Source organism: Pipra filicauda, unplaced genomic scaffold (assembly GCF_003945595.2).
Source record: "Pipra filicauda isolate LSUMZ 115617 unplaced genomic scaffold, ASM394559v2 scaffold301_size890592_pilon, whole genome shotgun sequence".
NCBI lineage: Eukaryota > Metazoa > Chordata > Aves > Passeriformes > Pipridae > Pipra > Pipra filicauda.
The window spans coordinates 39,089-56,079 of NW_024104423.1; the positions used below are offsets into that span (position 1 = coordinate 39,089).

General features: G+C 38.9%; 2 protein-coding genes across 7 annotated transcripts in view; one reads left to right on the plus strand and one right to left on the minus strand.

Moving 5' to 3' along the window:
• On the minus strand, window positions 1–16,218 carry METTL4 (methyltransferase like 4). Of its 5 annotated transcripts, none has more exons than XM_039383289.1 (9): window positions 15,931–16,218; window positions 14,805–15,320; window positions 14,005–14,067; window positions 12,539–12,899; window positions 10,394–10,463; window positions 8,331–8,505; window positions 8,010–8,116; window positions 7,301–7,389; window positions 1,076–2,390 (listed from the first exon to the last, which is right to left on the minus strand). In XM_039383289.1, exons 2-9 carry the CDS (start codon window positions 15,231–15,233, stop codon window positions 2,221–2,223), a joined length of 1,464 nt encoding a protein of 487 aa, XP_039239223.1. In that variant the 5' UTR covers window positions 15,234–15,320; window positions 15,931–16,218; the 3' UTR covers window positions 1,076–2,220. The 5 variants fall into 5 exon arrangements, with proteins under 5 accessions (XP_027567113.1, XP_027567112.1, XP_039239223.1 ...); XM_027711308.2 differs by lacking the exon at window positions 15,931–16,218 and adding an exon at window positions 15,720–15,922; XM_027711312.2 differs by lacking the exons at window positions 1,076–2,390; window positions 15,931–16,218 and adding an exon at window positions 1–1,065 and having other exon boundaries at window positions 14,805–15,922.
• Window positions 15,995–16,991, plus strand: part of NDC80 (NDC80 kinetochore complex component) — a 19,902-nt gene continuing 18,905 nt past the window's right edge. The window contains exon 1 of one of the 2 annotated variants that reach the window (XM_027711304.2): window positions 15,995–16,124. The gene's annotated coding sequence lies outside the window, so the exon portion shown is untranslated. Of the gene's footprint in view, window positions 16,125–16,173; window positions 16,297–16,991 lie in introns of those variants that run through there. The other variant, XM_027711305.2, reaches the window with a different exon arrangement.

Consider the following 16,991-nt stretch of genomic DNA (forward strand, 5'->3'; position numbering starts at 1 on the left):
TTCATTACATTTTCTTTTTTATTTTTCTAAACAAATCTAAGCACAGCAAAGGACACACAAAGTGTACCATTCTTTTAACAAAAAAAAAAAAAAAAAAAAAAGAAGGGTAATCTTTATGTTAGCTGAAAAATACAGCTCACTGGTGTGGCTTTTTAATGTTCCAAGAACATAAGGAAGGATAATTTTAAAAATACATATAATCCGTTAAAAGGTCAGAATTCATAAGACATTGAGACCAATCATTTACAATGTGTTCAAAAATTAACACTATATACAGAAAGATATAATTGCCAGCAGTTGTAAAAGTATAATTTTACATAGAATGTGGTCAGCCAAAAATTCATGTGCCAATTAACACAAGCACTGCTCCTTTTATTTCTTCTGAGATAGACAGACAGATACAAACATGTGGGAGGATACACTGCCTTCATAACTATTTTAGTTCAAAATCCATTGTTTTGCAAAAAACCAGTCTTCTTTAAGAAAACATGCATAATTCAGAACTCTTTACTCCCACTGACACTCCTTAAAGAGTCATTGTCATTCTTTAAAAATAATACAAGTGCTACAATATAGCACTTGTGACGTGTTATTAGCTCAGATTTAATAGCTGCAGTGAGAATACTTTAAGATATCTTTTCCTTGAGGTTTGAAAAAAAAAAAAGGGGGAATGAACTTGCATTCCAACATCAGTATTTAAATATTTTCAGGTCATCGAAATAAAGACCACCATGTACAAATGGAGATATCATTAAACAGATATCCTGTCACTTCAAGAATTAGGTACTGACACTTATTTCGAGTAATTGAAATGCAATTTATTTCTGTCACCTTTAAGTGAACCATCAGTAATAACCATCAGAATAAAATTCACCCTGGGAAGGCACAGAATTTCAGAAGATATAGATGTGTAAGGCCCAGCTCAGTTTTCCTTCTGCAAAAGAGTGAAATAATCAATGTGCTGAAACTTCAGGACCTCGTTTCCCCAGCTGGTCCAGCCAGGCTGCAGGTTGCGAGCAAACAGCTCCAAGCATTCCACATCTGGCTTGATAAACTCTGCCAGAACTGCTGTGTGAGAGAAAAAAAAAAAGAAAACAGTGACAATGGTACAAATAACAATAGTAAACACATAAAACCTCCCCTGTGATGCTAGTGGATGAAAAAATGAATGTTTCATTAAAAAAGGGAGAGACAGCAAATTAATTTCAGGGGTTTCATCAAACAGCTGGACTATTTATAGTGAGAAAGTAATTTTAAATAAGTGCCCTTGAGATTTTGAACAATACTGTCAAGGCCTTCAATAGCCTTGATTTATTGGTTTTCATTTAGAGAAAGGGAATGAGGATTTATTTCAGCCTCTACATAGACGAGTTCTGAATTTTTTACTAATATCAACAAACAGCTCCTAAAGACTAACTTAGCTCCTATAACACAGGGGTAACATTTCTAAAAATAAATAAATAAATAACCCCTTTTCTTAATTAAGATCACACTCTTTTCCTTTGCACCTTAAAGGGGATAAAAGCATTTTTGTGATGACTGTTAGGAGGTAAAATAAGAGGCACCAGTTAAATAAGCATAGCACTAAAGGGCTATAAAAATGCAAGCACTACTTTTTCCCCAATACCAACCTGGCAACAGAAGAGATATTTATATAACTCTGTTCTTTTATTCAGTAACATAAATCTCATATTTCTTTTACAGTTGGGCATTTTACTGCTTAAATCCAAATAAATAGATGCCTGTCATTAACATTAATGATGTAAATGTCATGGATTATGAATGGCATTCTTGGAGTGACAGAAAAAGATCTCGCATTTTGCTTGAAAAGTATTACTGCAAAGAGTTTATTGCTAAATGTTTTACTTGTCATACAGAGCCATTTAGTCTGTGGCTGGTTCAAACAAATCCTTAACTAGGTTTCTCAAAGTTATTGCATATAAAAATATGCATGAGAAAAGCAAAGCTTTAAGGAGTACATAACACAGAAAAGGCAGAAAGACCAAAAAAATCTTAACATATAATTTTTAGTATAGGTAAGGTTTTTAAGTTTTTGGTTTTGTTACTGAAGACAAAAGAAGAAAAGTTATGAAAACATTTCCAAAGGATACTTTGGTGATTTTTTATTAGATCTCCCAGCGATTTCTGAATCTCTGTCACTTAAAAATACAACTCATTAATCCAACAGTATGCTGCTTGATTCAGTCTCTTCAGGTATGATCACTGCAGATCATACCAGCATACACATCCAATCAGCATACACCACAGCATGAGAGGGAATGCTTTTTCTTGGTTTATTTGGTGCAATCCAAGTTCTGACTCTTTGTAGGAAGTTTGCCTGTCACATACTGCCTGTGTGAGACCCCAGCTGATCAGATCATGGATTGTTCCTGTTGGAGAAAAGATGAACATCTACTTCGCTTTCTATTGTTAGCCAGGCCCAGATGCATTTCCTACCTATATGATCACCTCTTAAAAAGCTTTAATATATTCAAAACCTTTTCGTAAATATTCTGTAATGGGTGTTTCCAGGCTTTCTTGTATTCTGGCTTGGCACAAAAATCTATTCTCCTTCTCCCAATCTTTAACAAATGCCACATGAATGTCTCAGATGGGTTATCATCAAGGCAGCTTTTAACCTAAAAAACACTGCTACCAGCAGGAATCTTATTCCAAAAACCTGCTTCTTTTAGAGACAAGTTAAAATGCTTAAACAAATCTAACATTTGCAGAGAAGTCTGGGAAGTTTAGAGGAAAATGTACATTCTGACAGAAAACTTGCTGCACTGTTTGGTGTCATGGGAGTTCATCTAATTAGACACGACTTATGAGTAGCTGTTTTTATACCATCTTGCAAACCCACCATAATAGAAGAAAAAAAGTGGTAAAGTTTACTGTTGTTCTTCCAGCTCCATTTAGATAAGGATTTCTTGTGCATCATTTGCTGTCAACATGATCAGAGGGCTCAGGCACCTCTGCTAGGAGGACAAGCTGAAAGAGTTGGGGTTGTTCATCCTGGAGAAGAGAAGGCTCTGGGGAGACCTTATTGTGGCCTTTCAATGCTTAAAGGGAGCCTCTAAGAAAGATGTGGACAAACTTTTTAACAGGGCCTGCAGCAATAGGACAAGGGGTAATGGTTTTAAACTAAAATAGGATTGATTCAGACTAGATATAAGGAAGAAATTGTTTACAACGAGGGTGCTGAAACACTGGAACAGGTTACCCAGGGGTGGTAGATCTTAAAATGCATAGGTTAAAAAATATCACAGCACTAAGTTCAGCAATCAAAAGCAGTTTTAACAAGCACCAAAAACTTCCATGCCTAAAAGGACAAATTTGAAAAGCACACATCGGAGATTCAACCAACTTCAGAGACTGGTTCAGCAAAAAGCAGGTAGCCAAAAAAACTGATCAGTTCAGCAGAAGCAGGAGGCATGTCACGGTACTTCTATCAATTTGGTTATAGAATTTAAAAAGGAAGTCCCAGGAATCTCCCCCTCTCCTTCTGCCAGTGAGAGGATATTTTTAAAGTTAGAGGTTTTTTTTAAAAAAAGAGAGACATATTACATATAATTCGAGATCACATTATAGTATGATTTTTCATTGCTAGGTTGTAGGCATTTACATAATCACATCAGGCAGTAACTTGCACTGCAATGAAAATTACCATATCAAGAGGGCTCCATTTTGTTGGCTTAAAATCTCATTACATTGGTTTCCTTAAAATAAGAAAAGTCAGTGTTCAAGTTACAAATTATGGCTTTTTTGTTAGACCTTTTTAAGACTGGAAGGCTAGCTTAACACACAGGCATTTGACTTGCAGCCCTCAAGCAAACCCTGGAGTTTTTTTCCTCTGAAAACAGGTTAGAGGAGCTACATCAGCAGAAAGATTAAATATTAAGTTCTTCTGCCACAAGAATAAATTGAAAAACAAAATCCACCACACAATTACTTCTATCCACTTACAGATACCACTGACAAGAAACAGCTCAAATAAATGATAAACAGCCTATTCTTTATCACTTACAGGTGTCACAACCACTACGACAGCAACTCAGGCACTTATATTTGGGCATGACATGATGCTAGCACAAAGCTAGCTGGTAGACATAACACTGGTCTTCCAGAAAACCCTCTTCATTCTGAAGTGCAATCCAGCAGACACCTGCCATACCTGCTTACTCTTAATCCCAAACATATATTGAAGATGCATGCTGCTAAAAACGTTTAAATAAGAAAAAAGAGGAATGATTTTTGAAACAAGCAACAGTTTCCCCTTATGTTTTGGACTTCCACTGCCTAAAAGGCAAGTTCTGCACTGACAAATTGCATACATAAAGTGAAAATGACTCTCGGCTTTTCACTGCCTCATCAGTGAACCATGCAAAGCACAAAGCACACAACTGAGCTCATTTTAGAATAACCCTTCGAGAGAGTTCGCAATGCAGAGGTTCTTACGGCCCAGTTTGTCTAACCCCTGAACAGAGTAACACCAGAAAAAGATCTGAAACTCGGCACAAAGATGGTTTCACACATCTGCATCTCTCCTAAGCTTCAAGTTCAACTCAGATGTTGATGCACCTATCAATTAGTCTAACAGTAAGGGCTCACAAGGCACATAAGGAAATAAAAGGTATTTATTTCTTTTTAGTTCCAAGGAAACCTTTTTAACACGGCCTAACAAGCCAGACTTGCTACAAGAGGAGGGAGTTTCCGTGACTTCTCATTGCAGTGTTCTGCTGAGGATATGCAGAGTGGCTAGAACACAGCCAAGAATTATTTCCAGTGTTTTTAGACATACTCCTATATGACAATATCATTTTCTAACAACATATGTACATACTTAAAAACTGAAGGAGAAATGGCTGTAACAAGGACAACCTATAATATGGGAAAAGAAAAAAGGTGATGTGAAGTTATGTAGAACTTCATCCATCTGTGTAACAGAATGTCTTTTATGCCTTGTAAGAGCAACACTGAATTGAATTAGGAAGAAAACCTGCTGTTATTTGAATCGAAACCTGGAGTAATAAAATTTGATTTTAACACATTTGCATAAAGCAGCTTAAGTACATTTACAATGACATATTAAAGCTCTAAGCATTGAACACAGCACATGCATCACCAAAAACCCCTACAGTTGCAATTTCATGGTTAAATGCACTATAGGAGCACAAACACGTCTTTTTGACGGCTTACTTTAATTTACATCTTTCTCTTCCCCCAGGAGAGATAAACTGTTATAATCAGTCATTAAGTGGTTACATATGCACCAACATACAACCGTTATTGTTGTAATAAGAAGCAAAGTGCCAGACACCATCAGTAAATACTAATATTTTTGGCTTTGTTACCACTTAAACAAAGCATAAAGAATGCGTGTGACTCATCAAGTGTCCTTCTCGCCCCTTGCCAAATCTCTGCTTCTGTTCAAATTTCTTCTGAAACCCTCTAGGATGTAGCTTAGCTGCTCTCTACTGGCCACTCGAGAGTATTGTCCAGTCATAAAAGCAACACCTGGCACAGCACTGAAGTCAAAGCATCAGCAATTAGCTTTTTGCCTTATGGTCTACCTTTTCGTTACATAACTGTATTCTGAATGGAGATGTCAAAAAAGGTAGGATACACGTGGATTTTTTATAGAAACCTTGTAAATCATTGATATTTGCTCCACAGCAAATTTGTTTTTTCAGAGAGAAATATAAATGCTGCACAATATTATCAAATCCCAGCATTCAAGTAAAATCCTCGAGAAACACACAAAAAAAATGAGCACAAACAGTTTCTTTTAAAATCCATTCAGGATCATAATTTATAAAGGAATCCCAAATACAGTTTCTAGATTCTGCCCTACAAAAGAATTGTTCCACGGACTATTCCGGCACTAGAATTTCCTGCAATACACACAAACAGTTGTTCTGCACCCTCAGATATCTCACAAGTTTCCTGTTTGTGTCTGAGTTTGCTGCTAAGTATTGGGTTTGCTGAAGAGGCCCTAGATGACACCCTCACAAATCACCACCCTACTATTCATTACCTTAAATCAACACATACAGTTCCTCCTCTAGTCTTAATTCTTAAAGATGTGGCTTCAGAATCAAAAAGATCCTCCTAGAATTGCCTTTCTTCTTTTCTGCTTTTAGCTAACCAAAGTATGTCCCTTCCACTAGTTTTTCAACAGGTATATATATATATATATATATATATATATATATGTGCATATATATATATATATATATATGTTAATTTAATAAATACAAGATCCCAAAAATAAATTTTACAGTGTCCCTGAACATAAAACAATTTTCCAGATCAGCATCCTAACTGAAACTGTTCTATTCCCTGGGAACAGAAAAAAGAAAGCATGTCAGTGAAGCAAACTGTGATACCTCTCCCCTTCAACAGCATTAAACATTTCTTCTACCTGCCTTTTCTGATGTGACTACATAGCACCATGTGCACCTGGAATATCTGCAGATTCATCATGAGCTTCCCTCCTGTGGGAGGATGAAACCATTTTTGTGAAATGTACTAAATGCACTTCTTACCATAGCCTTGCAAGGTGAAAGAAGTACAACTTCCTACTGACAAAATTAGTCAGAGTGCTCCAGAACAACATGCAAAACGTAGCAACACATCACACGGAAGTCTTCAAATTCTTTGGACTAAACTCCGAAAAGCTGGATTTATACACACATTAACTGGCTGGCTGAAGTTACTGCATCAATTTCAGTAAATTAAATAGAGCTTCTCAGAAAAAAGCAGGGCCTGCCTATTTATTGCCTATTATCAGCAGTCTTAAAATAATTACGCTTTTGGATTTAAAGGCATAATTTTACTGCAGGCAATTCATGCAGAAATGAAAACTTTTCCTTCAAGATGACATAATAAAGGAAGAGTTTTCTGCTTTTATTAACTAAGTAGAAGATATCCTATTATATATTCCCAAAGTTTTCTCCCCACAAGGTATTTTAGATCATTTGTCATAACTTCATATATGAAGTATCTGTAAACTGTTTGTGCAGTATTTAATAGACAAATTTTGAAAAAGGCAACTTTTTTTACACATCTACCCAAAATATTCACACAATAATGCTGAAAGTTCTAGTTTTCACTTTCATTTTTAGAGACCAAGACATACACGCCCCACAACACTTTTAAAAATGTTGAGGAACCACAAGTTCTGTTGAGCAAAATTGCTTTGCATATGGGAAATTAAGGCACTTCCAGACACATCCTAGAATGAGATATCCAAGTCCACTGCATTACAGAAATATTATGCAACAAAACCAAAACCTACCAGCAAGAGGAGGTTTATGTGAATGCAGAGTGCAGGGTGTGCTGACAATTAACTTATGTTCTGGAATTGGAAGTACACCTTCAGATGTCCTGTCGTATAAAGAACAAGAAAAGAAGTATGAGCAAGGAATGCCACCCAATGTGGTGCTGCAGCTCTCACAGAGCTACTTCAGATGAGAGGTAACACACTCACTGTGTTACTGTGACTGTGAACGCTCATTCACAGTCAAACTTCAGGTAGGTCCAAGGGAAGTTAAAAGTTGCTCAGACATATAAAAGGACAGTTTATGAACTCACTGAGGCTTTAGACACAGTTTGGTTAAGAACAGCCACACAAAGCCATTGAGAACAAACAGTCTTGTATCTCTTCATGAGTAGAAAAACCGCAGCATCCCCAAAATGGCATCAGCCTGTGTCAAGGACTCATGGTCCAAGAGAACATGTCAGCAAAGGAAGCTCTGCCCATGAGAATTTTGTCCAAGTCAGTTCCCCAGCACAGACAGATGTAAGGAAAAGGCAAAGATTTCCATTCTTTAATCTCACTAAGGCACACCCTTATCCCAAAGTTAGTAAGGCTATCTTTAGGTCCACAATCAGCCAAAAGATGATGCCACGAGATTTTAGGATATTATACTGTATTATAAACAAGTGACATATACAAAGGGGATTTTAACATCCTCAAAAAGACATTTACCATTGTCCTGACATACCTTAAGGCTTCCTTTACATCTCCTTGAACTCTCCCCAGTACAAGAACTTCATAGGGCTTTTTGTGCAAAGAATCCAAAGGCAATACAAATTCTCCAGCCCTAGTAATCTGACACAAAAGAGTTAAAAATACACAGTGGAAGATTTTAATATTAATTTTTTCCCAAGACATTTTCTTTTATAAAAGAAAGGATAGTGATGATATCAGACCTTTCAAATACAGAAGCACACAGTAGTAAATAGACAAATTATAAGAATATAAGGTATCATAGTGGAAGTCCTCTCAGTCTGCAAGAAAGAAACAAAACAAATTAAGAACTTACTTTTACCCAGTGCCACTCAGCAAGTGTCTTCACTGACCAGTGAGGATAGAGTTCATCCTTAACAAAATGTAAGTGCTTCTGTCTATTAGTCACCCATGTGACTACAAGACAATTTGGAGCAGCTAGTGTTGGTACAGGAATCTGCTTGATTTGCCATGAAGACAAGTGGCTGTACCTATACAGCAATACAGTGAGAAAGCAAGTTAGCATACACCAAATATAAAAACTGCAAAGCAACACAAATAGATGAAGAAATTACATGGACAGGATGTTTCAAGAATTCTCTCTTGACAACCAAAGTCATAAAAATAGTTCAAGACTGACACCCAGTGGCCAAAGCTGACAGATTTTATATGAAATCATTAGTGTGTGGACTTAAGTTTTACTGAGCAGAACCTTTAACTAAACATTTCCACTATCCCCCCAAATAAAGCATTGTGAGTTGTGACTCTGATAAAGTCTAAAAGCCCATATTTCATTTAAGAACTATCATATGTAATTCAATATTCTCATCTCTACAACAGAACAAAGCCATTTAGTTAAAAGTATCTTCTTAGGCAACGCAGTATTATTCACTTCTCATAATAAGCTCTCTTCTGAATGGAAATGACAAGTGAGTCATTCGCAAGTGCAAGGGCAACACTAATTTGACTGGAAAGTTAAGAGGTCATAAAAGATAATTTCTCCAGTTATTTGCAGAAGTTACTCATTTTTTTAAATTACCAGTCATGGTAGAAATTCTCTAGTTTCTTCAAAACCATTCTGCACTTTCCTGAGCTAACTGAACACTACATCAGTAAATACAGCACGCTTTCCAGATTCTGTCCTGTTCCACCATTCTCTCATGATGCTATTCTACATTATTAGCAAGTTGTAATTCATGGAACCTACACATTACAGCATCAAAAATATCGGGACATTGCCTACTGGAAATCAACAGCTACCATGTGGGTACCTAGGACCCTATACAATGCAACAGTGAGAAACAATATAAACTAGACTGTCCAGAGACAAAAAGATTCACCCAGATGTGAAATGCTTCAAAATTATTAGCTGTCAACAAGGTAATTAAGAGCAGTGATAGCTCCTGCACCTTTTGCCTTTATTTTGTGAGGGAGAGAGGGTCTTGCTGGCTAATTTGTGCTTGTGAATAACTGCAATTTTCCTCTGAGTACCATACATTGTCAAGAAGACATTTGAATTAGTTCAATTACTCATTTTCTATAGGTTTCTTTAAGGCTTTCAAAGGAAAGCCTACTAATCAGTCTCTGCATTTTCAAACTATGTCTTCATAAAAAGCTTCAAAAGCTACGGTAGTTATTAGTCTAGAAAGTTGTAAAGCCCTATTTCCTGTCTGACCTTCTTTCACATGGATACAACTTATAGTAATCCATAGGGGCTCCCATCTTATGAAGGTAATCCAAGAGGGCTCCACTGGCACAAGTCTGATGTTACTTGGCAGTAAAGGAAGCCCATAAAAATTTAATTTAATGACTTCATAAACTACAGTATTCGAGGATTTTACTGCTGCATTATCACTTTCTTCTATCCATTAGACTGAAGCTCCAGCTACGGCTCAAATTAAAAAAAAAACAAACCACAACAACAGCAATAACAAAAACAAACCCCGCAACCAAGATAAACACCACCACTAACACTTCTGAATCAGATTTCAGTTTTGGAAATACTTACACATTTATGTGTAAGTACACTTTATGGCCAGTGGAGTAACCTTATTAATTACAAATTAATATCTGCATGATCTGAGATTTACAAAACAGTTGACACTAGACTTTCTTGGAAATTCTCAAAGACTAACAATCTGTCACCGGCTAGGTAATTTAAGATCTATTCTTGCAGATATTTTGTATGCCAAGCATCCAAGCCCTTTCAGTGAAATCCCCAAGACATTCCATAGACTTGAAGGTAAGCATATGCCAAAATATTTTCAAGTTTAAGCTGCAGTATCACATTATATTGGTCTTGGATTACGTCAGCACATTAAAATATTAATTACCCTTTGCAAGATACAATGACAATGTATGATTTTACTATAAAATTACCTGTTGCTCCTTTTAACAGACTTGTTCTCCCATGGTGGATCAATCACAATTACATCATATTTTTTTTTGTCTGGCAAGTGAAATTGAAAAAAAAAAAAGCCAGTCAATCATCTTTTAAAAAGTCTATGAGTTAAAACTGATATACAGCAAAACCACACATTTCTTCTGTTCTTTTCAAATAAGAAGTTAAAAGACTTTTGGCATGCTTTTTAGAATTCAGATAATCATAGCCTTCAGAGATTTTTAGGTTGATTACCTGAGGAAAGGACTTTTATGTCATCTGTGTCAGATCCCTCCAAGAAATTTTGAACATCTTGAGGATTTTTAGAAAAAAAAAGTTATAGAGTGCAAGTCTCAAAAACGACAATTTCTTCAAGTTTCCTACCAGAAACTAAGTAATAAGGCCCCCAGCTGAGTGAAAAGCTGAAGCCCTGAACACAAGATTCCTCTTCTGTTTGATCTTTCAGCAGGCCAACAGGGACATATAGAGCTTCAAGGAAGTCCTGAAAAACTGTGTTTTGCACTACTGGAGGTAAAGAGAGACAAGATAGCTAGATCTAGTGTATGAAATGCAAATAATGGACAAGAAGAAGAGAACTGAAAGAGTTTTCATGGGAGAAGCTGAGTTTACTTCAGTTGGAGGAGAGAATATACAGGGCACATCCATGAAAAAACAGGACTCTCCAATTTTATTTTTTCCAGAGAACATATTTGTCCTTTCATTGAGTCTGATGGTAAGAACAACAGATCAGTATTTGATGTTCATTACATGTGCTTAGTATATCTTTTTCCCTTAGGATTGGATGTGGTAACCTTACAGCAAGAATTACTTGCAGAATTACTTGACCAGCAAGAATTACTTCTCTTTTTGCAGGTGAAAGGGAAGAAGAAAAACAGAAATTAAAATGGACAGTAGACTTCGTCCAAAAAAAAAAAAAAAAAATCTAATAACTGGCATTATATTAACACTCACTGTTGCTTATTTCAATAAAGAATTTGCTCAAATCTTTTGGACTGCTCTCTGACCTCTTGAAGAATCCAAACATGCTTTCTTATATGCATAGCTTTGCATAGTGAGAATGATCTTCCCTCTTTCCTACAGCTGCAAACAGCTAACCGGTTAAATTCTGGACTTCTTGGATAATAAGATCCTACCTCCTACATGTCTTCCTATTAAAAAAATTAACAGGAACAAACAAACAAAAGTCCAAAACAGGGGCCTGCTCACAGGCAACATCTTTTCTGTAAGACTGTCTGACAAAGCTTAGCTGCTACTGATATTAATAATAATAGTAATAATAATGAAAGTCAATTTGAAAGCTGATGGAACGGTGAAGCACAGTGAAGACTGGTGCATGCTGTCAGCTTAAAGCTTTGATTCACTTTTACAGAGAAGTTATTATAAAATCCCACCATTTCCCAGTCACTGAATTTGGCTTAAGCCAATACTCTCAGCTGCGAAATGTAGCAGCTGAGACATCAAGTCATGCTTGCTACTCCTGGTCTGGCTAAAGTGGTGCTCCCTTCCAGTTGGGTGGAGCAGCCTCTCCAACTGTTATCTTCCCGGGGGGACACTGGGCTCTGTTCCACAATCAGTTTATGCCAATCTAAAAAAGACCCTGCCACTGCATAGGATGAGTCTGTAAGGGAACGTCTGTTTTAAGGTGTGTAATCTTATCCCTCTCCCAATTCCAATTCATGGTTTAATCCAGCTAAAAATCAATTCAGCAGGACCACTACCCTCACAGCAGCATAGACTTACCTATGTTAAAGCCTCATACTGTGGGACAGGGATCCAGCAGCATAGCTAGACCCCACCTAATGCATTTACATGACTTCTAAGCTGACAGTGGCTCAGAACATGCTCACAGACTGTTGTATTTTGGCTGAAATTTTTAAAGGAGTCTCCTGGAGACAAACAATACCCCCCCATGACACAATCTCCTAACCACTCAAGATTCCTTTGAAAACTCTCAACTATTTGCAGAAAGTTAGAAATACCACTTTAAAAGCCTGCAGCAGCATTTCCTATCAGTGTGATACTGTATATTAAAATCTGTTCATTGAGCTCCTATTCATCTTGACATTAACTGTTCTTTTCAGGCAGGAAAGAAGGAGTAAATTCTAAAACCTAAAGATACTTACAGTTCAGCAGGGGCTGTAAACATGAAATATCAGATAAAAGGAAGCTGCTTTTTGGTGGCACCAAGTACTTCTGCCCCATTAACACAATTATCTTTGCATGGTTTGAGGTGTTTTCTGCAACACATGAAAGCAGGTCCTGCTCTGGACTGGAGGTTTCATCCTCTAGCACATATACAGCCCGATGGTCACCTTCATTCACAGCTGGAAACTGCTTTGCCATTTCACATAATTCAGCCAACCCACAGACAACAGGAACGTTATTCTTCCTGCAACTGAGTTCTGCAGTCCTTTGGTGAAGAAAACCACTTTTGAGTCCTTCTTGGACTAAATGCAAAGTGCCTTCCCAAATCAGCTTCCTGACCTGTATTGTCATAAAGGAACAAGGGGAAAAAGAAACGATCTTTCAAGCATCTACTTGCTCAGGGAACGTAACCAAAATCAAAACATTCTTCAATCTGCAGGCAGGGAAAATGATTCTTGCCAGTTACAGAGAACATTGGCTCAAAAGCTACAAAGGGCATGATGATAAGGCTGTGTATCATGGTCCAACACCAGCTGGCAACCAAGTACCACTCAGCTGTTCACTCACACTCCACAAACCCCATTCTGTGGTGAGCAGGAGAAAAAAAAAAAAAACCATGGGCTGAGATAAGATCAGTTTAATAACTGAAACAAAATTAATTATTATGATTATTAAAAACAGAAAGAGAGAGAAATACCACCCAAGAGAAACAACTGATGCACAGTACAATCACAAAATAATCTGAGTTGACTTGCAGAGCTATAACCTTTAACATCACAAACACAGTAAAAACCCAATACTTCCTAATCTGTTAATGGTATCAGAGGCTAGCCAGGATCACAGGTTTTTCCAAACTGTGTCTTTTTACATATTCATCAAAAATGCTTCAGTGTAATTCAGTTGTAACTTCACCAGTACATTACTGACATAAGCCTATAGACTTGAATTCCAATTCATTCATAATGCTTTAGTATGACAATATAAAATGTTAGAGGAAAAAAAAAATAAAAAAATCTTTCTCATTTGCAGAATGAGATATTTTGGAGCACATTTGGTCAAAAGAAGCTTTGAATAACTTCAGCACAGTGCCCTGATACACTAAAGATGAGCTGATCTTCAGAAAAGGTTACAGTCTATTTCAAATCAGTCACTTCCTGACCAACTAATACTCAGCTCATCACAGTATAATATTTAGTTATCCATAACAGTAAAAGAAACTTTGTCAATGCAGTTTCCAGCTCCTTGAAATATCTCAAATGCAATTTCACATGTGTCTACAAAGAAGATCTTCTCTGTAAGCACTTTTCACTTAAGACTGGAGAGACTCACCTTCCCACTAATGGAACAAGCTACAGGAACAGAACTTGTTTGCAACCATGGCCCGCACTCTGTACATGCCTATCAGGTATCATGTACTTGCAAAATATACTTTTTTCCAACTTACCTTTGAATGGTATTCCAAAGCATCCAGTTCACCGTGGTTGAATAAACATTTCCTTTTACGTTTCTGCAGAATGAGCAAGCAATGAAAAAAAAAAATAATCCATATTATTCTGCAAGGACAAAAAAAAAAAATCAAACATACCTGAATTACCAATTAACTCTTTCAAAAGCAGAAGAAACTTTACATCTCTTTCTTTTTCCATCACAAATACAAGTCAAATAAGCAAAAAGATCTAGGCTGCGGCAGACATTCTCAAGGTACATACACTTAAAGCTGTGTTATGTTACTCATGTCACTGGGATCTGAAGATACCTAGTGCATGCCACAGCTGGTGCTCATGCTTCCTTTGGGCCCACACTAGAAGTTTCAGCTGCCAAGTGCAGTTTACCAATAAAAGAAAATTAACTACATTTCATTGATCACATCTGTTGTTTTAGACCTACAATTCTTATTTTCTTTTGTCCATAAGAAACAGTACTGAACAATATTGAAAGCTAATTCCTATTCTCCTTCCCATCTTGCTGATATGCACAGTCTTGACAGCAACCACAGCTGGAGCTCAAGTGCCTACCACCAATGTCAGAAGATTTTGTGAGCTTTTGAGTCACAAAATGCACATTATTGACATACAGAACACAAGAATATCCTCATAAGTGCTTACAATTTCTGTGCATCTTGAAAATACATGATGTAAAAGTTCCTGCTCTTCTGCACAACCTCAGAAGACTCAGGTATGCAAAATAATGTTAAATAGTAAATTATCACAGGATTACTGTAGTTTACTGTATGACAGAACATACCTTCATAGCACTGGCAACAGAATCTTCAACACCACTCTTTGTTCCTTCCTGGCATTCCTCTCTGTTACTGTTGACCTTTATTTCTGTCAGGCTCATCTCAGGGCACCCCTGACATAGCTGCTGCTCAGGAGGTGCAACTATATGGGGCTTAGAAATGTCAAAGAACTCCTCTCGAAACACGTATCTCGTTTTTGCTGTTTTACCTTCTGTTTCTATGGCGTCCTCAGGGCTATGAGTAGGACCACTGCTTGATGAGGAGGTGGTAACAAAGGTAGAAGAACCATGACAGTCTTCAGTAGATGTGACAGAAGTATTGAGAGTGACACCACCAGGGCATGCAAAGGAGTCACAGATCTCATAGCCACACTGGTTGATGAAAGAGAGATGATCCACAAGCCATCCCACTGTCAGATGATGTACCACGGACATCGTAACTTCCCTTTTCAGGAGGAAAAAATCAACTTCCTGAAACTGCAGCTTTCATCAACTATACACATTTCCTGGAGTAAACTCCTCCTGTGGGGATTTTTATAAGAATTTGCTTTTCAGAACTATCACTGTTTTAATAAAGTAGAACATACCTTCAGGTGGACATTTCCACGTGCACACAGGACATGCTGTAGCACCTTCTGACTTCAGTTGTTTTCCCTGTGCATCCCTATTTTAGCTTCATCCCTATAATGTTTTTTGTTTTAACAGTAAGCAAGTTTTATATAAGTTTTTACACTTTTATGCAGCACGCATTTACTCTAAGACAGTTCCTTCAACAAGCTGGAAAACAGCACTGTGGCACTGTGATCATGGCTATGACTATATGACTAGGGCAAATATACATACACAGCACACATACACACATATGGATATACGGATATATATGCTATATACGCACACATACATGTACACATGTACACATACCCACACACACGACAGTGACAGCGCTCGGGAGCAGTACACAGGCACAGAAGCAGCGGCGGCACCACCGCTGCTGAAGCCCGGCGCCGATGCCCGCCCGCCCCCGGAGGTACACAAGGGCAGAAAGCTCGGATTTTTCCCCAGAAGAATTCGCTACGGCTGGAAAAAAAAGCCCCGGAGCTCGCCCTGGCACGGCAGCGCCTCACACCCTCACCGTGGGCGCCGCCATCTTGCTGTACGGCCATGGCCCTTCCCTTGGGCCCCTCCCAAGATCCTCCCCTCGCCTCCCTTCTCCCCGTGTCCCCCCGCTCCGCCGTGACGCAGTTCCTTGTGACGAGCCGCTGCGTGACGCAGTGGGCGGGCGGATTTGAATTTGAGCGGAGGAGGAGGAAGGCGGCGGTGCTGGAGGTAACGGCTGGGACGGGGCTCTCCGCCGTGCGGGCCTTTCCCTCTGAGAGGGGGCGGGAGGGAGGGCGGCAGCAACAACAACGCCGCCGCCGCCGCCCTCACCGTTGCCGCCCCGGGGCCGGTGTCCGTGAGGTGGTGGCGAGTACCGCGCTGGCTGCCCTGGTTGCCTTCGGTACGGTTTAGACGCGCTGTCAGGGCGAGCGGGGGAGCTGCGCCCAGCTCTGCCGCGCTCCCTTCCCTTTTATTCCCCGCTGGCGTGTTGGCTGCAGCAAATTCTTCTCTTAAATCTCTGCTCGAACTCTGCTCTTCTGGCATCCTGGGTTGTATTAGGAATAGTGTGGCCAGCAGGACTAGAGAAGTGGTTGTTCCTCTGTACTCGGCACTGGTGAGGCCGCACCTTGAGTGCCGTGTCCAGTTCTGGGCCCGTCAATTCAGGAAGGACATTGAGGTACCGGAGCGAGTCCAGAGAAAGGCAATGAAGCTGGTGAAGGGTCTGGAGCACAGTTCTGATGAGGAGCGGCTGAGGAAGGTGGGGTTGTTTAGCCTGGAGAAAAGGCGGCTTGCGGGGGGACCTTATCGTTCTCTACAACTGCCTGAAAGGAGATTATAGGCAGGTGGGGTCGGGCTCTTCTCCCAGGCAACCAGCAACAGGAGGAGAGGGCACGGCCTCAAGCTGTGCTGAGGGAGGTTTAGGTTGGACACCAGGAGGAATTTCTTCACAGAAAGGGTGACTAGACACTGGAAGGGGTTGTCCAGAGAGGTGGTGAAGTCACCATCCCTAGAGGTGTTCAAGAAAAGACTGGACGTGGCGCTTAGTGCTGCAGTCTAGTTGACAGGATGGCCTAGTTGATAGGCTGGACTTGATGA

What these genes read in the sequence shown, in the direction of transcription:
- METTL4 (XM_039383289.1), bottom strand. Translation starts at nt 15,233, where the DNA reads ATGTCCGTGGTACATCATCTGACAGTGGGATGGCTTGTGGATCATCTC. An exon ending in CTTTGGAATACCATTCAAAG is followed by an intron (nt 12,900 to 14,004) that starts GTAAGTTGGAAA and finishes ATGACAATACAG; the next exon opens with GTCAGGAAGCTGATTTGGGA. An exon ending in CTGAGTGGCACTGGGTAAAA is followed by an intron (nt 8,117 to 8,330) that starts GTAAGTTCTTAA and finishes CTTTTGTGTCAG; the next exon opens with ATTACTAGGGCTGGAGAATT.